The sequence below is a fragment of the Ovis aries genome, chromosome 15 (genome assembly GCF_016772045.2).
Source record: "Ovis aries strain OAR_USU_Benz2616 breed Rambouillet chromosome 15, ARS-UI_Ramb_v3.0, whole genome shotgun sequence".
Classification (NCBI taxonomy): domain Eukaryota; kingdom Metazoa; phylum Chordata; class Mammalia; order Artiodactyla; family Bovidae; genus Ovis; species Ovis aries.
In genome coordinates this window covers 44,413,781-44,439,236 of record NC_056068.1, presented here as the reverse complement: position 1 = coordinate 44,439,236, position 25,456 = coordinate 44,413,781, and the positions used below count along the sequence as shown (strand labels likewise).

The window sequence follows — 25,456 nt, the reverse complement described above, 5'->3', positions numbered from 1 at the left end:
AATGGCATTAAACTTCCACCTGCAATGTTATAATAGTTATATTAAAATATACAAAGGAAAAAAATTCCTGGAAATAATTACCAAATTTGTAATAGTTAACTTGTGTGATAGTAGCCAGATTTGAGAGGAATGTGTGTTTTTTAATTTCCAAGTGTTTTTCCCCAATATAATTATTCAATTTTCATTTAGAAGCAACATAAATAATTATTTTACTTATGCCATACTAACAGACTTTCTATACACTAATACATATTTAATCTCTTTTCTACAAGACTTGGTTTCTCTCAACAGGGAACCTAAATTTTATTCATCTCTGGTTCCCCACAGTATAATCATTATATTGTTTAAATCATGCATGAATTCGTTTAACAAGTTTTTCTTCAGCACATTTTGCTCTCAAGCACTACTCATTTGTGACACAGAGATAAAACACACCATTGTTAAGGAGAATGTACATTAACTGGGGGCAGTGAAATGTAAACACACAAACGAAAACAAAAACCCCATAACTCTATTATAAACAATGTCAATCTAGACATCTTCAAAGTGTGATATCAACACAAAGGAAAGTTTTCTGATTTATTCTTAGAAAGCAGAGGCAGCTTTGGAGATAAATCAATATCAAGGATGAGAAGTCACCTAGGGTATGACGGTGGGAGGTTTAAGGCCACCCAAGTGGGAGAACAAGGATTAAAGGCAAGAGAGGGTAGAGTTCACTGAGGGGACTCTAAAGAGTTCAGGAAGGTTGGATTAATGCAAGTGTTGGTTGGAAATATCCAGAGACACAACCAATGAGTCATATGTAGAGGACACATCAGAAAGTGTACATTTTCCTGTGCTAGAGAAGTTAGGTTTCCTTCTATAGCCTGAAAAAATCATGACATTCTCAAAAGAGTCCCTTTGGCAAAACTTGCTCTTAATTTCAGGAAGAGATTCCTTTGGCAGATACATTGTGAATTGTAAGAACACAAGGATGAAGACAAGGAGGTAAACAGATCAGTGTAAAGGGAAAATGAACAGGATCTCAGCTAAAGTAGGGACACTAGCAGTGGATATAAAAATGAATAAAGTTGGGAGCTAAATTGTAGATTTAAAAATAATCAAAAAATCATCTACAGCACCATATTTACAGACTAGGAAGAGGAAATGATCACTGTGAGTGGCTCTGAGGAATAACCAAAGAAATTAGGAACAGCCAAAGAAAACTGGAAATGTGTAGCATGAATGCATAAAACTAATGAATATTCACATTTCCCTCAACAGGAACAATGCCCAGAGGACATGGAGGTTAGGAACCACACCAGTGTGACAGAGGTCATCCTTTTGGGGTTAACAGAGGATCCTACGCTTCGTGTTCTCTCCTTTGTGGTATTTCTAGGCATTTATGTTGTCACCTTAATAGGCAATATTAGCATAATCACTTTAATAAGAAGTTTTCCCCATCTTCACACCCCCATGTACCTCTTCCTCAGTCATTTGGCTTTTGTAGACATTGGGTATTCCATATCAGTCACACCTATAATGCTTGTAGGATTCCTCAGACATAAACTGGCCCTCCTTGTTGCTGGTTGTGAAGCCCAGCTCTGTTTTGTCGTCATGTTTGGGACAGCTGAGTGCTTCCTGCTGGCTGCCATGGCCTATGACCGCTATGTGGCCATCTGCTTGCCCCTGCTCTACTCCACCCACATGTCCTCCAGAGTCTGTGTTCTCCTGGTTGGGGTATCCTACCTGGGTGGGTGTGTCAATGCTTGGACATTTGCTAGTTGCTTACTGACTCTGTCTTTCTGTGGGCTGAATCAGGTAGACCACTTTTTCTGTGACTTCTCCCCTCTGTTGAAACTTTCCTGCTCAGATGTCTCCACTACTGAGATTATCCCTTCCATCTCTTCTGGCTCCATCATTGTGGTCACAGTGTCTGTCATCGCTCTCTCTTACATCTGCATCCTCAGCACCATCCTGAAGATGCGCTCCACTGAAGGGAGACGCAAGGCCTTCTCTACCTGCACCTCTCACCTCACCGCAGTCACTCTTTACTATGGAACGATTACCTTCATTTATGTGATGCCCAAATCCAGCTACTCAACTAAGCAGAACAAAGTGCTGTCTCTGTTCTACACAGTGTTGATCCCCATGTTGAATCCCCTCATCTACAGTCTGAGGAACAGAGATGTAAAAGAGGCCCTGAGAAAGGCAATGTTCAGAATATATTCTTAGGATCCATTCTGAACATTTCAGGTGATCTAGAAATTTGTTTGGCAGTATCATACCAATTGCTTAAATTGAAACAATACTTTTAAAATTTTATTGAAGTATAGTTGATTTACAATGTTGTGGTGATTTCTGATGTACAGCAGAGTGACTCATATATACATATATATTCTTTTCCTTTTATGGTTATCACAGGATATTATATATATTAATAGTTCCTGTGCTATAGAGTAGGACCTTATTGTTTATCCTTTCTATATATAATAGTTTCAATCTGCTAATCCCAAATTCCCAATCCTTCCCTCCTCTGCTCCCTTTCCCCCTTGGAAACCACAAATCTGTCCTCAATGTCTGAGAGTCTGTTTCTGCTTCACAGATATATTCATTTGTGTCATATTTTAGATTCCGCATAAAATTGATATTCAGTTCATTCACTCAGTTGTATCCAACTCTTTGCGACCCCATGGACTGCAGCATGCCAGGCCTCCCCATCCATCACCAACTCCCAGTGTTTACCCAAACTCATGTCCATTGAGTCGGTGATGCCATCCAACCATCTCACCCTCTGTCGTCCCTTTCTCCTCCTGCCCTCAATCTTTCCCAGCATCAGGGTCTTTTCCAATGAGTCAGCTCTTCACATCAGATGGCCAAAGTATTGGAGTTTCAGCTTTAACATCAGTCCTTCCAATGAACACCCAGGACTGATCTCCTTGCAGTCCAAGGGACTCTCAAGAGTCTTCTCCAACACCACAGTTCAAAAGCATCAATTCTTTGGTGCTCAGCTTTCTTATAGTCCAACCCTCACATCCATACATGACTACTGGAAAAACCACAGCCTTGACTAGACAGACCTCTGTTGACAACATAATGTCTCTGCTTTTTAATATGCTGTCTAGATTGGTTATAACTTCCTTCCAAGGAGTAAGCATCTTTTAATTGGTATTATTTGGTGTGTGTGTGTGTGTGTGTGTGTATATATATATATATATATATATACACACACACACACATATATATACACACCATATCTTCATCTATTCGTCCATCAATGGGCATTTAGGTTTTTTCCATGCCTTGGCTAGTATAGTGCTGCTATGAACATAGGGATGCATTATCTTTTTTAATTATAGCTTTGTCTGGATATATGCCCAGGAGGGGGATTGCTGGATCATATGCCAACTCTATTTTCATTTTTCTGAGGAACCTCCATTCTGTTTTCCACAATAGCTGTACTGAAAATATATTACTTCTAACTCTCAATTTTATACACTTGTAAACCAGCTGAGAAACACTTTAAATCAGTAAGAATGATATGAATAGTTATCACTATTATGTATTAACACCTGTGGGTTTCTAGGATTTTTTCTTTCACTTATTTAGCAAACAAAATTTGTACTTACAATGTGCCAGACCCTATTCTAAGCACATTGGGATGTTAACTGGCTGACTTCTCATAGAAATTCTTTGGGAACTCAATTGGTTCAGTCATGTCTAACTCTTTGTAATCCCATGGACTGTAGCACACCAGGCTCCTCTGTCCATGAGATTCTCCAGGCAAGAATACTGGAGTGGGTTGCCATGCCTTTCTTCAGGGGATCTTCCAGACCCAGAAATCGAACCAACATCTCCTGCATACTGACAAAGCCACCAGGAAAGCCCCTCAAACCCTGTGAAATAGTATTATTTCTATTTTACAAATGAGTCATCTGTGGCACAGAGACATCATGTAGGTTGCTCAAAACCATGCAGCTAGGAAGTTGTGGGACCACTGTTTGAATCTAGAAAGCCTGGATCCAAAGCCGCTATGCTTCTCCACTTAATTTTTCACAGTAATCCCATGTTCCTGGTGTCATAAATTTACCTCAATTTACAGATGAGTATATCGAGTGCTAGAGAGTACCAAGCGTTTGTCTGGAGAGATGTGAACTCAATTCTTCTAAATCTAACAGCATCAAGTCCTTGGATTCCATGCCCTTGATCTAAACTCTGAGCCACAATCAGTCCAAGCACCTCAGCACTGTCACTGATCTAAATGATCTGAGCAGGATCAGCAAGACTAAATTGTTCCTTTCTTAAGTCTTCTGAACAAACTCTACCCCCAAGAAGATCTAGGTTGTGAAGACTCCAAAAAAAGGAAATGAATGTGAAAACTGGATTGATTTCTATCTATCTATAGAAAATAAGGTCTGGACACCACAATCACATGATTTGACTGGAAGTCTATTCATATTTAAATACGTTAATAACAAATACTCCCATCTGGTACAATGTAATCTTCCTTATCTGTAGGAATTTTAAAGAGCATCTTTTAATTCTAAGCATTGCAATTAATACGTTAACAACAGTTTAGTTCCACAATCTAGATTTATTAAGAGATTAGAATCTATTTTAAAAGCTAGAAATGTTGTCTAAGATTGTATATTTCCTATATAATAAGCCACCCATATTAACATCACTGCTGGAAAGGGTGAAGAGAGATTTTTCTGGAGTACAGGAATTCCTAGCAGAACAAATACTGAGGCAACTCTTTAAATCACCTGGAAGTAACACTTTGATCATAAAAGTCCTTGTCTCAGCAAAATGGAGCAAGAGAAGTGAGGCATGGAAAGCATAATTTAAAAACTAATAAAATGGAAAATATTTATAGTGTACCACTATAAAATGTATTCTATCTATAATATCACAAATTTTAAGGGGAAAATATATAACAAATACTAAAAGGTAACAAAGATCATTTTAAACACATAAAATTATTAAATAATGGTTAATGGGATCCATTATTCTCTACTCACAGCACATTTTACAAAAATGTGTGGTGATTTTGCCTTCCATACCAACCAACTGAAAAGTAATATGTAGTTTAAATATCTAGATATGAACTTGAAGCTCGATTCTTTCATTCAGTTGTGACATAACTGTCTGGAGGTACTGTCAGAGTTCACAGATTCAAGGCTCGGTTCCACAACTCTGCCCTCCCTCCAGACACCAACTGTAAGCAACAGGTCTCCAGGGTATCCCACTTCTGTTCAACTTGGCTACAAATCCAGGGAGTCCCACAACACTCTTCCAGGTTTGATCATTTGCTGGGATGGGTTCACAAAACTCTTGAAAACATTTGCTTACATTTTCCAGTTTCTCATAAAAGATATTGTAAAGGACAAATTAACAGTCAGATGGAGAGATATAATGCACCAGGTCTGAAAGGGTTTCAGGGTAGGAGCTTCCATCGCCAGAAAGTTGGAGTATACAACCCTTCCAGCGTGTGGATCTGTTCAACAACTTGGAAGCACCATACAGTTTAGTATTTTCATGGAGGCTATGTAATCAGTCTTCATCCTCTCCATCCTCCCTGCAGAATAGAGTGTGGACATAAAGTTCCAAGCTTCTTATCATAGTTTGGTCTTTTTGATGACCAGCCCTCATCCAGAAGCTATACAGAATCCCACCGAGGGTCTCCTTATTCTAACAAATGATACCCACCAGAAGTTCCAAGGGTTTAGGAACCCTGTGTCAGGAACCAGGGTTAAAGAACAAATATTTGAACGAAAGATGCATCTAGCACCCCTGTCTTTCAGGAACTTACAAGAGTTTTAGAGCCTTGTGTTAGGAACTGGGGATAGAGACCAGTGATTTATTTCTATTGTCACATTCCACCCCCTTGTATGTGGCTATGGACCCTCCACAGAAATGATCATAAAAGAATGAAGTTAGAATTTCATTGGGTCATTGATAATTATTCAGTCCATCACCATAACATAGGAAAAGGTCCTCCAGGGCAAGGCTATTCAGGTTTACAGGCTTCCATTTGATCTTGTCACATTCTAAACACAGGAGTCATCTCAGCAATATATGGCTTCACATTGTCACCTTTAATTGGTATCATCTCTTGCCCTGAGTGTCTTTTGAGGTGTAAATGTAATATTGAATTTATTATAAACCCAATTTCTAATTGTCCTTTTAAAATCCCAAATGCATCCTGACTCCCATGACTTTTTGGAACTTAGTTATGTAAACTCTAAAAGTCTTGAATATAGAACCAGTTTCCCTCTGAACATTTTGGACCCATATCTCAGAGTGTTCATAGGTCTCTGTATTTCACATAGGATATCATCTGAGCCTTGCTAAATGGGAATTACTGTGACAAAAAATAATTTCCTGACCAGTTAAAATTTACATATTATCTCTTGGCATCTTTAGGAGAAATTCAGGGGGAAAGTGGAGGAAGGACCTCAAACATTGATAATTTCCTGACATTGTGACCTTAGTCTACAAAGGAGCATTTGATCAAGATCTTTAGGTTATTTTATGCATAGATGTGGGATAGGCATTCATCCACACTTGCTGAGCCCTTATTATATTCTAAGAACTGAATAAGCATTGAAGATATGTTGATAAATTGAACAGAGATATAATGTGTAATAGCACAGAGTTCTCATGCAGTTTAGATTTTGAAGGGAGAGGCTCTAGAGGATAAATAAACCATATAAATATAGAACATATAAGTGGTTGGAAGAAACAAGTAAATTGGGATGGTATAATTTATAAAGGGTAATTGTAATGGTGTGAGTGATTTCCTAGAGAGTATGACAAAGAAAGCCACTTGTAGGTGGTAGTTGAGTAGAATGTTGAAATATAAGAAAGACCCACTGATATGGGGACTGGAGGGAAAACTGCTAGACAGAAAACATCTAGTACAAAAAGATTCTGACAATCTCAAGCAATAGAGAGGCCACGGTAAACCAGAAGGAAAGAGATACACAGAAGCAGTTCACGGAGAGCTTCATCAACCGTGGCAAAGTGTTTGAGTTTTGTTGTGAAAGGAACAGGAATAAAATAATTTTAAAAAATACTAATCTAATGTGACTATATTATTAAAAGTTTACTCTGGTTGTTTTCAAAAGTTGATTGTAGCGAAGTGGAAGTAGGGGACCAATAAGGTTAATGGTCAAGATCTGAGATGATGATGCATTAGGCTAGGGGGGTTGCAGTATACTTAGAAATTCACCTGTTCAAGACCCAGTTTATGTAAAGGACCAAAAAGGAATTGCTGATGAATTAGTGTGGAAGGTTAAAAATAAAAAGAGTTGACGATATCTCTGAAATTTGGAGGCTTGGGGACTTATATTAGCTGAAGAAAAGTGATGTACTATAGTTGTGTAACAAGTCATTCAAAATCATATTATTATAGGCATTATTTTGTGAGGCAGGAATTCTGGTTGCATTTGTCTCATTTCTCCAATAGTGGCTTCTGTGTGTATGTGGTCACTTGCTCATTCATGTCCAACTCTTTGCGACCCCTGGAAAAGGAAGAGTGATTCAGAGGATAGAATTAAAAGCTCAAAAGAAAGAGCCAAGAGCCACAGAAACTTATTACAGGGAGTGGGATTGGACTCTAATCAGAAAAATAGCAACATGTGTCTTGTGGATTTTAAAATTTCTATGGGCTGGTGTTTCTATGTGACTCCTGTATTCCATCTTTATGAAGAGAAGTATTTACTGCAGATTTTCTAGAATCTTATAGATAGGTGGCACAGTGGTGAAGAACCTACCTACCAATGGAGCCACAATAGATGTGGGTTCAGTCCCTAGGTTGGGAAGATCTCCTGGAGGAAGGCATGGCAACCCAGTCCAGTATTCTTGCCTGGAGGATCCCATGGACCGAGGAGCCTGGCAGACTACAGTCCATAGGGTCACAGAGTCGGACACTACCCACTGAAGCAACTTAGCACACATACAATAGGAAGAAACATCAATTTTAAAAATTAATTTTAAAAAAAGGGAGAAACAAGTCAAAAGTCTATCAACTTAAGAGTAGATAAATAGAAAGTGGTCTTCTCATGCAATGGGACATTTTTCAGCCATTAAAAGTGATGAAGTATTGATGCATCCTACAACATAAATAAACCTTGAAAACATTATGCTAAGGGAAAGAAGCCAGTCACAAAATACCACATATTATAGGATTCTACTCATATGACATGTTCATAATAAGGAAATCTATAGAGACAGAAATAGATTGTGGTTGCCTACAGCCAGGGGCATCTGAGATGATATTAAAAGATACAGGATTTCTATAGAAGGTGATGAAGGTGTTCTAAAATTGGCCAAGATGATGGTTGCATATATCTGTGAATATTTAAAAATCATTGACTTGTATACTTTAAATGGGTGACTAGCATGGAATGTGAATTTTATGTCAATACAGCTATTAAAAACAACTTTGTGGGCTTTCTGTGTATCAGATTTAAATTGATTCCATTATACAAAATCCATACCAATAAATCTCTTTCAAATAACTCTTCCTCTGGTATTTTGTGAGAAAATACCCTTGAGATTTTTGAAACTGTTTTTTTAAAAAAAGTCTATGAAACATGCCATTAAGATTCTTAGAATAACTTTTGCTCAGCTGAAGGAGTCGATGAGGCCTTAGTTCTTTCTGAGGTCTTAACAAAGGCTCTTACAGCTCAGACCAGATCTGATCTTTGATCTGAAGCCATTTCTTACCTTGAGAATATTTTTCTGGAAGACAATGGGAGTAAGAAATACCCTTATTTTCAAACTCAGCAAGATATGGCTCCCTTTTATGTTTTTAATTTTTTTCAAAAGAACCAAAAAACCCTTCTGTAGTTCACAACTCTCTTACATTTTAGCACAGGCAGCTATAAGACACTAGATAGAATTTTTTACATTCTTCCTAGAAATCTTCTCAGTCAAATTCAAGAGTATATAAGGCATCCTTTATATTTTCCATTTGAGCTCAATTGACAATACTGACAAATACTCCACCACTACCTGTCAAGTGTCTTTTCTTTAATTCTTAAAATATTTTCCTCACTATTTTTCAAACCCACACTATCTATAAGAACCTTCCAGATATCAATAAAAGTCTCCTCAAGGCTCTTTCCACTTCTACCCATAGTTCAGTCCCAAAGCTAATGACACAATTTGGTTTCTGTTACAACAAAATCTCTTTCAGGTGAAATTCTACATAGATTTGGACTTCATTTACTATTTTCCCATTTTTAAAAAATGAAACAATCTTTATCTATTCAATATATTTTAAGAATGAGTTAGATTTAAGTGATGATATTTGCATAGATTTTATTATCTAGGCAGGTTGGTTAGTGAATTATGTGGCAGGAGCTCATAGTGAGAAGAGACAGTAAAATTGCCTTCAGTTCAGTTCAGTCGCTCAGTCATGTCCGACTCTTTGTGACCCCATGAACTGCAGCACGCCAGGCCTCCCTGTCCACCACCAACTCCCGGAGTTCACTCAGACTCACGTCCATCGAGTCAGTGATGCCATCCAGCCATCTCATCCTGTGTCATTCCCTTCTCCTCCTGCCCCCAATCCCTCCATGATTATTAAACTGGTTGATTCAAGTCAGTCTTCAAAGGTGCTATGGAAATAGCCAAGAAGCACATGAAAAGATGTTCAACATCACTAATTATTAAAGAAATGCAAATCAAAGCTATAATAAGATATCACTTCATACCAGGCAAAATGGCTACCATCAAAAAATCCGCAAACAATAAATGCTGGAGAGGGTGTGGAGAGAAGGGAACCCTTCTACACTGTTGGTGGAAATATAAATTGGTACAGCCACTGTGAAGAATAGTATGGAAGTTCCTTAAAAAACTAAAAATAGAGCTACCATATGACCCTACAATCCCACTCCTGGGCACATATCCAGAGAAAAACATGTTCCTAAAGGATACATGTATCCCAGTGTTTGTTGTAGCACTGTTTACAATAGCCAATACATGGAAGCAACCTAAATGTCCATTGACAGAAGAATGGATAAAGCTGTGGTACATATAGACAATGGAATACTACTCAGCCCTTAAAATGAAAGAAATAATACCACTTACAGCAACACTTTCAGACCTAGAGATTGTTATATTAAGTGAAGTACAAGAGAGAAGGGGAAATATCATATGGCATCACTTTTATGTGAAATCTGAGAAGAAATGATAGAAATGAGCTTATTTACAAAACAGAAATAGACTCACAGACTTAGATAATGAACTTATGGTTGCCAGGGGGAAGAATCAGGGGAAGGGATAGAGAGTTTGGAGTGGACATGTACACACTGCTGTATCTAAACTAGACAGACAACAAGGACCTACTGCGTAGCACATGGAACTCTGTTCACTGTTGTGGCAGCCTGGAGGGGAGAGGAGTTTGGGGCAGAATGGGTACATGTATTAATATATACAAGGCTGAATCCCTTCACCGTTCACCTGAAACTATCACTACATTGTTAATCAGCTATAACACAACGCAAAATTTAAAGTTTTTTTTTTTACATTTTTATGGTGGAGTCTTATGGTTTTCTTTATATAATATCATATCATCTGCAAACAGTGACAGTTGTGCTTTCTGATTTGGATGCCGTTTGTTTCTTTTTCTTGCCTAATTACTCTGGGATTCACAATTACTCATAATCCTATCAATATCCACCAATCTGTACTTATATCCACTTTTACCTCCCTTGTGTTGGTTATACTTTCCATTCTTAAAAAAAAAAAATTAGCACAATAAGTCCAATACATCAACATAAAAATCAAATATTTAGCATTTTTGGTCCTCTCCATTGTGTGGTTGATTTTGTTTAAAGGACCTAAAAATGTGTCCCTCTTATGTTTTTTGTTTGTTTGTTTTGGTCACTGTATGGCATGCAGGATTTTAGTTCCTTGACCAGAGACTGAACAGATGCCCCTTACAATGGAGCTGTAGTGTCTTAACCATTGGACCACCAGGGAAGTCTCTGTGCGTTGATATTTCACTTAATATCCGCTATCTCTTTCATCTTTTTTTTATCCTACAATCCTGTGTTTTTTCAACTAATAAAAATTAACACAAATGTTACTGATTTTAATTTTTTTCCTGTCTAGTATTTCTGTTAAAATTTTCCAAGAACTGATATATATATAGTAATATATCTAAGTATATATCTAGTATATATCTAAGTTTTATAAGTTTTATATGTATGATTCAGTTATTTTCTAATTTCCATTTGATTTTTTCTTTGATTGAGGGGTTCTTTAATGGTATGCTAATTCATTTCCAAATACACGAGTGTTTTCTAGTTGTCTTTTATTATTGATTTCTAGCTTTATTGCATTACATTTAGAGAATGTTATTGAAAGCTATTAAAATAAATTGAGTCTTGCTTTATTTCCTAGTTTCTACTCAATTTGAAAAATATACTGGTAGCAGGTAGAATTGTGCTCAATATGTTATGGCAACCTGAGTGGGAGGGGAGTTTGGGGGCGAATGGATACATGTGCATGTATGGCTGAGTCCCATAGTTGTTCACCTGAAACTATCACGTTGCTTGTTAATTGGCTATACTGCAATACAAAAAAAAGTTTAAAAAATATATATATATACTAGTTCTTGATTAATGCTCTGTTTCCATTTCTAGGAAGATGGTTAAAAGTGTTAGTTAAAAAATCTGACATACACATTTCCTCATAATTGAGAAGAATTACATGACTGTAGTTCCATTTTCTAACAGGAAATGACACTGTTATTCCTATTACCCTTCCAGTAGCTAACTTACATTGCATTTGAAAGAGCAGTGGCTGCAAATAACAGCAAAAATAGACTGATGATCTAAGTAGAGAGATGTAGAACAGCCACTACATGCAGCCTCCTCTGCCTTCAGCAGATCATATCACAGACATCCATAGAAAATCAGTTATATTAATTCAGAGTTCATAACTGTCCTCTGAACAGATGCATAAGAAAAAAGTAATTCTACTAATTAGAGCCATTTAGCTGGAGGCAGAAATCCTAGCACCACAAAGGATAAATACAGTTAGTCTCATAGACAGAAATTCAGTCTGTATGGCTGGCAGTGATAGGTAAGGGTTTCAACTACCTCCTCACTAAGAAGGAATCTGGGCCAGTAATCAGAACCCAATGCTTATACTTTTTAAAATTTTGGCTGTGCATAATAAAGTGCACACTGTCATCATTCCTATGTAGGCACTGAGACTGTCCCTGGATAAATTCTCCAAAACCAGAGCCTTAGCCAGCAACTGTATGCAAGTTATTTGGTGAGGAATAATCTCAGAGAAAAACTGTAAGGAGGAGAGAAGCTGGATAGATAAAGGAATTTTCAGACATAACAGACTTCAGAACAAGGAAGGTGTAGAATTTAATCAGGAGATGGTGCACTGAGTGGCTTGCCACAGCTTTGAGTTTAGGAGAGCAGATATTGGAGATAAGACTTGATAGTACACTAGGCGGAAGATAATGCATGGTGGTAGGGAAGACTCTAAAAGCCAAAGCTGATGATAAAGGCAAACAGGAGCAATTTGTGGATATCACAATTGGCGATCAACAACTGAGTATTTTCTTTTTCAACAGGGTCTTTCCCAGCAGAGCCACCTCATTAGAAAGTGCTCATACTGTGTGTTCATTCTCTTCTACTCTCTTTTTTTGAATGTTTCCCACAGCAATAGCTTCTCATGCCATGCCGTTCCCTTGCCCTGTGTATTAGGAAGAGGAAACCTGAGAGATGGCAAATTTTCAGAATTATAAAATAAACAACACTGTGTAGGAAGCAAAATATCCCTGAGGGAATCATCTACATCCCAAGATTTAAAAAAAAAAAAACAAAAAACAAGTTGAGTTTCCACCACTTCAATTGTTATTCAGAATCGTAAATGCAAACATCACTAAAAAATTCTCTATGGTATGTCAGGATTTAAAAACATTTTTGACAACATCACAAGAGATAACAGATCGACAGAGCACAAGATGCCTGGTATCTAAAGCGGTAGTCTCAAAATAATGGTCTCTGATGGCCTGAGGAATCTCTTTAAAACCTTTTTTAAGGAATGGAGAACACAACCTTTATGTTATAGGGACTCTAATGTCAGAGGGAATACTCACAGACATTCAAAGGAAAAAAGCAGCCTTAAAACTTTCCCCTGAATTACGGGATACATGAAATCACAAGAACTGCAGAAAGCCACACCTGAATTGTGAGACTGACAGTTCTTCCTCCAGCTTAATAAACTCATGATTTTAAGGGACTGGAAGGTGGTTATCCTGCTGTGAAAGGTAGGAATTTTAGAGCTTTTTCTCTTTAAAATTATTGTATATCTTCTAATTTTTAGTCTACTGAAGAGGAAAAGTTAAAATTTTGCATAATCTCCTTCTCCTTCCGCCTCTGTAACTCAGCTTGCCCCTTGCAAAGTCTAGATCACGTAGGTCACATAGTCTCAGAAAGTGGGGACTTGCAATACTAGGAACTGGAGTTTATCTCACTCATCCTTGTCCTGCTCTTTGCAATCACCTGGCCCCTACAAACTTGCTTAATCATGCCTGTCTGTGTAAAGGTCAGGCATCCCCCTCCCATCTTGACTTCTGTTCCCATGCACTCGAAACCCCTTAGTTTAAGCCAGCCTATTAACATCTAGTGTTGCCCACTATAATCTGTCTATAAAAACTCTGTAATCCCTTTGTTCGGGGCTCAGAGCTTGGAGTGTTAACTCCTCTGGGCCCGCCGGTGTAAATAAACCTGAGTTCTCCAACTCTCCAAGTGTGGTGCTTGGTTTCTTGAGTACTGGTTTCTGTAACACTATATCTTCTAATATTCTATATCTTCTAATAATCAAGTACCCATTTGGTATTAACAGCCTGTTATATTAAAGAAATTATAAGCAAGGATAAGCTGGAAATTTACAGTGATGAAATTTATAGTGTTTACAGTTCCCTGGAAAATTACAGGGAATTTTCAATTCCCTCCTCCTGGTAGAGATAGAACCCAGAAAACTGCATGGAGGGGGGGAGCTTTCAAGAACAAAAAAGAGAACAGAATGGTAAACTGAAGGCAAAAGCCAGGTGAATAGAGAGGGTAAGACTTGGTTAAACAAACAGAAGGACTGAGAAAACACTATGAATCTTGTTCTCCGGTGCCTGACAGGGTGATAGGGGAGAATGGAAACAGTGCCATGCTGACATGACTTTCTGTTACTACTGCTGTAAAATAAACGAAAAAAAAATGTTATCAGCATGTTTGAAAAGAAGAGCATGATAAAAGTCAAAAGTTCTCAACCAAAATTAATAAAGATTATGCAGAGTACCTAACCCTCATTCTGCAGACATTTCTCCTTGGAGAGGCTTGCAAAAAACTTGTAAAGAATATGGGTGGATGGGTGGAGATGCACTGTTTGCATAAAGCTCCCCTAGCCATTCTTGCTATGCCCCTTGGTGATGACCACTTATATAGGTCAATTGTAATTTGATACTACAGTAAATGGGGATCATGCATAGAATTTAAAAATGGTAGTTTCTTTCTCCTAGATTTTAAACAACTGTAGCTGGAGTTTTGAGAAGTGGTTGTAAATTAAGTTCAGCAAGAATGCAGAAAGCATTTATACATGCATTCACGATGCTACGTGACAGTACTGTTAAAACCATTTAGAGAGAAACCGACAATCTTTAGTACTAAGCAGAGCAAGTGGTGTATTGAAGAGCAGTTAATAAATGCACTGAAGTATAAGCTTGGAGGCTTTCTGAAGAACATGGTTGTTCCCCGACCTGTGCCCCCACCCCCCACCCCTGCCCTGGCCCCACAGTCTCTGAACTAACCTTAGTAAAAATTCTACAATCACTAGGCTCTAGATGCAGTTGGGGCATACAAAATTTTAAAACAACTCTCTGCTCTAAGCATACATGCACACACACACGCACAAACCCCAAACAGCAAAAACCTAACCTCTTCACAATAAACTGATGTGAATCCAGAAGAAGAAATGACTAATACACATAGGAAGGTTTGAGGAGAATTTCAAGGAAAGTGACATTTTAATTGTCTTTCTAAGAAGAAGAAATGACTAACACACATAGGAAGGTTTGAGGAGAATTTCAAGGGAAGTGATATTTTAATTGTCTAAGAATGATCTTTAGCAGTCAGAAAAGGGCAGAAAGACACTATAAAAAACATGTGAATAGTGGAAGAGTCATGAAGCGTATACAATTTTTTTTTTTTAAAAACAGTGGGATAGTCCCCACATAGGAGAGGTTGCAGATGAAGTGATGGCACTTGCCCTGAGGGAAGCCTAAAAAGTAATTAGCCACACAAGTAAGTGACTCTCTAGGTTCTCACTGCCTCTCTGTGTTTATGTAATACCAGCTGTATGTACTTACCAGCTGTATCACTTCTGGCAAATTAAGTAACTCGCTAAGGCCATAGTTTCTTCACTACAAACATCATAATAGCAGCCATGAAGATATATGAGATGGTATGGCTGAAGCATGCAGTGAGGTTTAGAAGCTATTAGAATTACCTAGTTTGTAAGCAGAAGATATCTAAAAATCTAAAATTTGATGTACAGAGATTGCAGATTGAACATAGAAAAGCTGGTAAGACGTGAAGGACCAGGAGAGGGAAAGAATAGAGGCTGTGGCAAAAACCCATTTGAGTGATGGAGTAGAAAGCAGGAGACATGTTTTAGTTAGGCTCCTGGAATCTAGAGAATGTGAACAACAAGAGAGGATGAAAAATCAAAGTAATTCAGGCTAGTTTCTGAAAAATGAGCAAAAGTCTAATAGAAGTAAAATAGAAGAGGGGAGACTGAGGCAGAGGGGACACCACGCGCAAAGACACAGCAGCATGAAGGATAGTGATGTGCTTGGAAAATAGAGGGCACTGCTGTCTGGTTTGAGTGTAGGGTAGGCAGAGGCATGTGGTGGAAACAGCCAGGAGTAGTACCTAGGGATCCATTTGTGATGAGCATCAGATATCATACTGGGGTGTTTGGCTTTCCTCTTATAATCAGTGTGTATCTATTCACTGTTTTTGATACTGTTGTAGCCACACGTTCCCGGAAACAAACTCACTCAAAAGGACAATGCAGATAGTGGAGTGCAGTTTATTATACTGGCAGGCCCAAGGCAGAGTCTCCTCTTGGCCAAGGACCCCGACCAGCATTTGTGAAAATCTTTTATACCCCATGTGTACGTGTCTGAACCCACCACTCCAAATTCCTTGAGACTTACATAAACCAAGGAAAATACAATCCCAATAACCCCATTATTCACATGCTATGTGCTCATGTGCTCAAACAGTCAAACAATTAGCCAATAATCAATAAACCCGAGGTTACCCTCCGATAGATACAGAAAAATTTATGGCCTGTCTGGAGGAACGGGTGATTAGTGTATGTTTTCTCTTAGGCGATGAGTAACCTAGATACGATCTTCAAGGTTCCCCTGATTGGAGGGGGTCTTATCCTTCTGTTGTCGTTTTCATAGGCACTAAACGCAGAGTTCAGAGCCCATTGGAAAGGTGGCCGAGCATGATCAGCATGAACAGGCCTAAGATGGAGTTCAGGCCCTGTGAATTCCTTCTTCAATACCATTAGTGACTTTATATCCTCTGTTTAGGAATCGAATATCCGGTCATGATGCAGTGAATAAAAATGCAACAAATTTGTGACTAATGGAAAACTACCTAGGTATCATATTTACTCTATTGGATAGTTCCAGGACAAGAGCAGAGAGAATAAAAACAAACAGCAACAACAAAAAGGGAATGGCAAAAGGCACCTGGAATTTTGGCTCTGAATTTAAATGCAGAAATATGAGAAAGAAACCAAAACTGGGGTCTGATGGTAGCTCTCAGATGTTTGCAAGTAACTCAATCAGGAAGTACAGGAGGGAACTCTGACATGTGGGGGGAAATATGACCAATTCTGTTCTGAAAATCTTACATTCAATACATGAAGGACATTTTGGCCTAGAAATGTGTCAAAGGAAATGGGAGCTTCCTATACGGTAGAAGTGAGAATTAGAGAGTCGTACAAGGTAAGTGATAGTTAAAGCAATAAAGGAAAAATGTTTCCTTTGCAGGTAAATAGACAAAAACCTTCAGAGGAGAGTGGAAGGGTCTCAAAGACAAGCCATTTGGGTCTAGAAAGATTGCTTGGGTAGATGAGTTCCCCATCTGAGGGTCTTTGAATTGGTTGTGAACCATGCGGTTAATGCTCTCAAGGGCTTCCCTGACTCCACAAACCAAAGTAGGCATTCATTTTTTCATCATAGAGATCATATATGTTTGGTTACATTTTATGTTTCATGTGTATAAATTGTCTGGCCCATCATAAGCATGTAGTCAATATGTGTTGAATAAATTCACAACTTCCATAATCACTTAACCACTCTAAAACTCACTTTATGTTTATAAAATCAAAATAGAAATTCTAAGCTCCCAGACTTGTGAGGACTATGTGAGGCAGCTCTGTCTAGCCCCAGCATATTGTCTGACATATCATGGATATTAAGTGGGTGCTGGTTACCTGTCCTGACTCCTCTTGTATTCTTTGCCCATAGCTACAGTGCCAAAAAAAAAAAAAAAGTAACTCTTCAAATGTGTTAGTCTTACAGAATAATTTCCAGTTAGTGTTTATTTCTCTTCCACACTCCTTCATTTTCCACCACTGATTCCTCCCTTTTTTTCTTCCCCTTCCCCTTCAACAATGACAGAAGTTAAAATCAAAATTCTATGGAGTGTTTTCATGTCTGTCTTCACCTCTTATAAGAGCAAATGTTTAATGAAAAATTGAAATAGAAATATTATTTACAAAATTGACGTGAGGAATTTGAGTTTATTCCATTCAGGTCTGTACTTCAAAGCAAACCACTTTGCTAGAAAATGTCCTGGAGGTTTTTCTTAAAAAGCCAAACTTTGATTAGAACATTATGACCAGAATATGCCACTCTGAGACATTACCTTCAAAATCATTTTGCCTCCAAGCTAGTCCACTAATATCTTATTAGGCATCTGGAAAAAAACCCTTCAATTAGAAATTATTAAGAACCTAAAGTTATTGATATATATTTGATCTATATTAAGAACTAATGATATTTTAAATATATGTCAAGTTTTAAATATTACCATGAATGGAAACCCAGTAGAAGTTACAATAAGTTAAATTCATTTATGTGGTCAGCTCATTGTCACAATCATTACTTTCAGAGCCACTGCATGGTGAAACTGATGGGAGAGGATTTCATTGAAGGAAAACTCAAAGTTCTTTGGGAAAATTTTCATCTATCTCCCTAATTTTTGTAAAGTTATAAGTGATTTAAATGCATGAATTAGTCATTCAGTCAATAGTTTATGAAGCACTCCTGAGTGCCAGGGTACCATTATATCTGACAGAGCATTTGCAAAATGCAGCATTACAAAATCCTGTGGGTGAGAACAAAGCAATTTTATTATATTTCCCTCTTACATGCAGATACATTTTGGAAAAGAGAGATAAGAATGCTTTTGTGAGTATAATCCGAGAAGACATTTGGGCTCACTTTACGTCATTTATGCAGATTCCCACCCTAGAATCATGCTCACTACTCTAATTGCTGAACTTGACTTCAGTCAACTGCATTTAGTATCACACTCTCAGACTCTCCCATGAAGAGGTGCCCTGAAGCTCAGGTCCCTCCCCTTGATTAAAGTCTAGGTGACACTGGTAAATAAGGATAGTTTCTACTCATCTCAGAGTCTTCATTTCAATAACGCTGTACCTTTGGAGGAAAATTGCTGCGTGCATCAGGAGGATGGGTGATCATACCACACTGACCACATTCCTTCTGTGGGGATTTTCCAGTTTCTCAGACATGCAAAATCTCTTTGTGATGACTTTCTTCTCCCATATGACCATGCTAGCTGCTAATGCATCCATAATGGTCGCCATAAAGCTCAATCACAACCTTCAAATCCCCATGTATTTTTTCCTCTGTGGTCTCTCATTTTCAGAAACCTGTACCACTTACATATACACAATGGAATATTACTCAGCTATAAAAAAAATAATGCATTTGAGTCAATTCTAATGAGGTGGATGAACCTAGAGCTTACTATACAGAAAAAAGTGAGAGCAAAAGACAGATGTTATATATTAAAGCATATAAATGGAATCTATAAAGATAGTACTGATGATCCTGTGTGCAGGGCAGCAAAGGAGATACAGACATAAAGGATGGACTTTTGGACACAGTAGGGGAAGGAGAGGGTGGGAAGATTTGAGAGAATAGCATTGAAACATATACATTACCATGTATAAAATAGATAGCCAGTGGGAGTGTGATGTATGATGCAGGGAGCCTAAAGTCGGTGCTCTGTGACAACATAGAGGGATGGAGTGGGGAGGGAGGCAGGAGGGAGGATCAAGAGGGAGGGGACACATGTATACCTATGGCCAATTCATGTTGCTGTACGGCAAAACCCATCACAATATTGTAAAGTAATTAGCCTCCAGTTAAAAACCTTTTAAAGAACCCTGTATCGCTATGGTAATCATCCCCTACATGTTGGTGGGCTTGCTATCAGACAGCAAGTCCATTTCTCTTCCTGAGTGTGCCACGCAGATGTTCTTCCTGTCCGGCAGTAACTGCTTCGTCATGGCTGCCATGCCTATGACTGGTATACTGCTATGCACGACCCATTCCACTACTCCATCCTCATGACCAATAAGGTCTACTTTCAACTGATGTTGGCAGATTGGGTAGTGGTTAGGTTCCTGGTTTCTGTGTGCACCATCACCACAGTATTCAACTTGTCTTTCTGTGACTCCAACACCAACCTGCACTTCTTTTGCAACGTCTTGCCTATGGTCTGCCTTGCTTGTGACTATACTCTCTTGTGAAATGGCTATTTTTGTGCTGACTTTGTGTTGGTGGGCAGCTTCATTTTAATTATGGTTTCCTAGGTCTTCACTGGGTTAATAGTCATGAAGATGCCTTCTGCCAAGGGGAAGCATAAGGCCTTCTCAACTTGCTTCTCACTGTGGTGTGCATACACTATAGATTTGCTGGCTTTGTCTATTTGAGGCCAAGGACAGTGACTCAGTCTGTGAAGATATGCTGATGGCATATACAGTGCTGACACTTCTGCTTCATCCCATTGTTTCCTTTTAACTTTAGAGATTATGTTTCTAAGATCTAGAAATTTCCCTTGGTTATATTTTATAATTCTATTTCTTTGCTGAAATTTTTTCAACAAATAGAATTTCAATGATTGCTTGTTGAAGCTTTGTTTACTGCCTCCTTGAAATCCTTGTTAGATAATTTCAGCATCCTTTTCATTTTGATGTAGGCATACGTTGCCTTTCCTCATCGAACTGTGATTTTTCTAGTTCTTGGTATGACAGTGACTATTATTGTAACAGAGACATTTAGGATGCCATATTAAGAGACTCTGGATCAGATTCAATCTGTTTTAGGAGGATATCCCCCATCACAGCAACTACTAGGGTATGTGTATGTGTGTGTGACTTCAGCTTCCTGCTGAGCATACAGATTTGGCCAAAAATGGAGTGCTGACTCCTGGTAGTTGAGGGAGAGACAAGCTGCCTCCTGGTAGTTGAGGGAGAGACAAGCTCAGTTTTTCCCACTGCCCTGTTGTCTCCTTCCCTATTATAGGGTAACACCTCACTGCCTTGCACACCTCCTCTCTTCCAAGTAAGGTCAGTTCCTCGCTGGACCCCCTGCCTCTAGGGAAGGGAGGATGTTGAGAGCTGGTTCACACTGCTCTGTTGGTGAAGGTAGTGGTGGAACTCAGATCCCCATTGGGCCTCACTTACAAGGGTGGGGTCATCATTATAGAGGAGTAGAGTACCAACTAGCACCCCTCACATTCTCTCACTGCTGCCAGATGACCAGGGGAGGTTCATTTCCCTGTTGGACCCGCCATGAAAATACCCCAGCAGATGAATCAAAGGTTGGGGAGGAGGGTAAAAAATAGCTCCCTACTTGGCCCCGGTGAATCCTGCAGGTAGGAGACAGGTATGGTTTTCCACTCTCGCTTGTCTGCAATAGGGCAGGTATTGCCAAAAGGTTTTCTATTCTGTTAGGTCACCCTTTTCCCAGTTCCTTGGCTAGCAGGACTAGACTTATCTTTGAACTCTCTTTGTCTTTTTGTGTCTCTTGGTGGTTCTGGGTTGGAGGCTTGTGCAGCATCCTTTCCGGGATATATGGAAGCAATAAGAAAACACAGGGACTCAGGCCTATGGGATTTCCTCAGGTGTAAAGTCCCTAGGAGTCTGCCTCCTTCTCCATCTTCTTTACGATCTTCCTAAGTTTGTTTGTTGTTTTATCTGGGGATGTTTTTAATAAGAGGGAGAACCTAAGGGGTATAGAGCAACTTCATCTTTTACGAAATGAGAAGTCTATGCCTTCAAACATTTAACAATATTTTTCTAGCTTCTTACTGACTTTGTGACAGAAATTTGGTCTAATACAAGTTCGCCTGACATATCCAGGTGTAGAAGTCTGCATACTTTGAACAGAAGGGAATGAAATGTGTCACAGATAAAAGTCCCTCTAGTGGTGAAGTATTTTCAAAGAGCCCCTCATTCTGCCTGACCACAGAAACTATGTACCTTAAAAGAAATCAGAGTGTTAAGAGGATATTTGTAACCCTGAACTTTTGCTTAACCTTTATGTGTCTCAGTTACAGCTTCTGAAAAGGATGAATTAAAAAACACCTTTTGGGATTATTCTGAGGATTAATTGGATCACTACTTGTGAATTACTAAGAACTGTAACTGGAAGGTAATAAACAATCTCCTATTGTTAGCTCCTTAGCTAACACTCTAGCTACTGCTACACTAACATTTGTCTTGTACAAGTTCTAACTCTCCTCTGTGTCTCCAGCCATGCCAAGACGAAAGGGAGACACTACTCAGCAGAGTGATTACATAGCTTTTACTAAGACAGGCTGAAATGATAGTTGCCAATCTGAGTTAAACAGGGTCAAGGCAGTGGTGTAACTATGGTGAGCATGGGTTTGTGTAAAGGCCTATCATAGGTGTAGCAGGATCTGACACAAACATTCAGTGAATTTGAATCAGGTTGATGTTCAACAGATTCAAAGGCTACCAAGTCAGTGGTTCATGCTAGAGCAAAAACTTCATTCATCCATTCATTTATTAATGTTTTATTCTTACATTTTAAATATACATTTATGCTTACTATGTTCCAGAAATCATGTAAAGACAGACACAGAGGAAAAGCAAGACATTAAAGGTGTCTGCATAAAGAGTCCAGCATTTTGGAGAAAACAAATACTGAATCTGTAGCTGCAAGTGCATTGAATATTCTTAAAAATATGCAGGGTGCTTCAGAAGGGTAACAGGTGTATTTAATTTGGTCTGAAGCCTGAGGAAGGTCTCCAGGAGGATGGGAAACATTTAAGTGGGTACCTACAGCCTAAGTAGATGCTACCCAGGTGAGGGGGAAAATGCATTCAAGTAGAGTCACTACACGTGAGAGGGTCCTATGGTGGCAAAGAATGTGGATATATTTACGGTTTTTAAAAGAAGACCAATAATACATAGAGTCTGAGAGTCTGGGGAGTGCGGGAGGAGTGTTGAGAGTGAGAAATGCAACAGGGGCCACATTCAGGACTTCGTAAGACATGTTAAGAATTGTTGCCTTTACTTAAAGTCTTTGGGGATATTAACAAAGGAATTAATCTGTTAGATTTATGCCATGGTTGGTATATGGAGAATGAGAAGTAAGACAATAAGAGAGGGGAAAGGAGAGATGGTGAGAGTTCTATTAGCTGGGATTATCCAGAGAAAACAGAGCCACTGTGATGGTGGTGGTTGTTTTAAAGGAACTGGCTCACACATTTGTGAGAGCTGACAATTCCAAAATGCAAGGGGCAGTCCAGGGAACTGGAAATTCCAGAAAGAGTTGATGTCACAGTCTTGAATCCAGAGGCAGCCTGGAGACAGAATCCCTCTTTCTAAGAGGACTTAAGTTTTTTCACCTAAGGCTTTCAGCTGATTGGATGAGGGCCACCCACATTTTGGACAGTAATCTGCTTTATTTAAAGTCTAAATGTTAATCACATCTAAAAATTACCTTCCCAGCAACATCTAGACTCATGTTTGACCAAACAACTGGTCACTGTAGCCTAGCCAAATTAACACATAAAATTAGGCTGTGCATTTGACCACAAACAAGTCACTTAAAGAGCTTGTTTATCACTTCCTAGGAATTCAGGAACCCTGCTTATTTCCACAGAGAAATCACCTGTTTTTGACCTGCTGAATTCATAGCAGGTTTGGTCAGGGGCATTTACTCTGTTCTTTATGAAGTCTCCTATAACTAGGCTGGAGTCAGACTTTAGAACACAGAACAGATTTTTATGGGTCCCAAAAGACCATCACCAGCAGATATCCATGCAAAAAGAATGTCTCTAATAATTTCACTGTCTGGCTCCACTTGGTTGTCTCCTCTCAGAATATACTCAGTCATAACTATAACTTTCATACTCATTCCAAGACAAGCTACTTTTGAAATGGACCCAGTCTTAAAGGCTTGACAGTCCAATAGCCTTCCCTGACTTGTACCAGAATACAACTTTTGAAAAGATATGAATAAAACTTTAAAGAATTTTCAAAGGATTATTTTTTCATGTTAACCAGTTTGAGTTCCTAATTAAGAATTAAATTTCAGTTTATTTAAGGGCCTCTAGTTTACTCTCTGATATGGGAAAAATCTAGCCCCGACCTTTACTAAGAGCCTTCACATTAGCTAATAACATACAGACCAATATGTTTTGACCACAGACACCCTTTGTCCTTTCGTTATTATTTCATGGTACATCATTATATCAAATACTAAAAAAAAAAAAAGGAAAGAAAAAACAAATTAAGAACACACATTTCTAGCAAGCTCTCTCTTCACCCCCAAGCTGAATTGTCAGCACAGCAGGAACTGTGGTCCGCAGTGCTAGGTACAAGGTATCTGCACTGTAAGTAAGTGAAGAAAGGCTAAGCACAAAGGAAAACAAAACACGGGAAAAGATGACTTCAAAGGTCATTTCAGCCTTAGGGAGAGCAGACAGGACAGCAAAGTAAAAGGACCCTGAGCTCACTTCCATCTCAGGAGCTACAACAAAATCACAACTATGTGCACAACCACCACCAATGAACAAGACTAGAACTTACCAGAGAAGATCTTCTACAACTAAACATATCAATATAAAGAAAGCACCAAAACAGGTGAAAAGGGCAGACTCAAAATACAATCAAACACCGTCACCCCCCAAGCTGAGCAACGACCCACAAACTGGAGAATAATTATATCGCAGAGGTTCTCCCACAGGAGCGAGAGTTCTGAGCCCCAGCCTAGGAGTCCAGCACCAGGAAGATGAGCCCCCAGAGCATTTGGTTTTGAAGGTCAACAGGGTTTAATTTCAGGAGCCCCTGAGGGCTAGGGAAACAGAGACTCCTCTCAGGGTGCCCACAAAATTCCGTAGGCACTGGGACTCCAGGCAAGAGCAGTAATTATAACAGCCTGGACCAGACCTACCTACAGATCCTGGAGAGTCTCCTGGAGGGGATGGCGGCAGCTATGGCTCACCCTGGGGACAAAGACACTGGCAGCAGCCACTCCTGGGAGCAGAGTCTATCATGTAGATGCTGGTACTGGTAGTGGCTGATGCTGGCAAGCGCCATCTTGGAAATTTTCCTCCAGCTCATTAGCCCAACAGCCTACAGGTGCTGAGACTCCTGAGTCCAAGCAACTAGCTGGGCAGAGACATAGCTCCAGCCTTCTGCAGACAGGCTGCTTAAAGACTAAAGAGCCCACAGCTGCCTCTAGATGCAGCCCAGGACACAACTCCACTCACAGTGGGCAGACACTAGCCCCTCCCACAAGAAAGTCCACATAAGCCTCTAGACTAGTCTCACCCATGGAGACAGACACAAGAATGTAGAGCAGATCCTGACCTGAGACAAGCTGGGCCATGGCCCTGCTCATTAGCAGACCAATGCAACCTTCAGGACCCTCAAATCCCCCTACCAGTGATTTGAAATCAAATCCGGAACCCCTGGACCCTGGAGTGTGGCTGCCAGTAGACCAGCACTAACCCAGAGCCTGGCTTCACCTCCCATTAGGTGGACAACAGTCCTAGAGTCTTCAGGACCCTGGATCCACCCACCAGTGAGCCTGGGGCCTCATAGGGTTCCACTACCAGCTACCTCATGACCAGACCCTGCTAAACAGCAGCCAGCAGCCTCCATACGAGGCTGAACCTGGCAGCCAACCAGACTACTGGCATAGTCGGCCCACCACAACAGAAGGTCCCACACCTTAGGGGGATTCCTAGAGAATATAGCTTGGGGAATGAGAGGAGAGTGCACTGCTGGGATGTATGTGTAGGATGCCTCCTACAGAGGGCCAGTTCTCCAAGGTTCAACCACAGAT

At 39.4% G+C, this 25,456-nt stretch overlaps 1 protein-coding gene and 1 pseudogene across 1 annotated transcript; both read left to right on the top strand.

Annotated features, from left to right (window-relative positions):
• The first annotated feature begins 1,281 nt into the window (after nucleotides 1-1,281).
• On the top strand, nucleotides 1,282-9,920 carry LOC101110534 (olfactory receptor 5P1-like). The gene is made up of 2 exons (XM_012095836.4): nucleotides 1,282-2,189; nucleotides 9,893-9,920. The coding sequence occupies exons 1-2, from the start codon at nucleotides 1,282-1,284 to the stop codon at nucleotides 9,918-9,920; spliced, it is 936 nt and encodes a 311-aa protein (XP_011951226.3).
• Nucleotides 9,921-18,793: 8,873 nt separating this feature from the next.
• LOC114118478 (olfactory receptor 10J4-like) lies at nucleotides 18,794-20,152 on the top strand (annotated as a pseudogene).
• The last annotated feature ends 5,304 nt before the right edge of the window (nucleotides 20,153-25,456 follow it).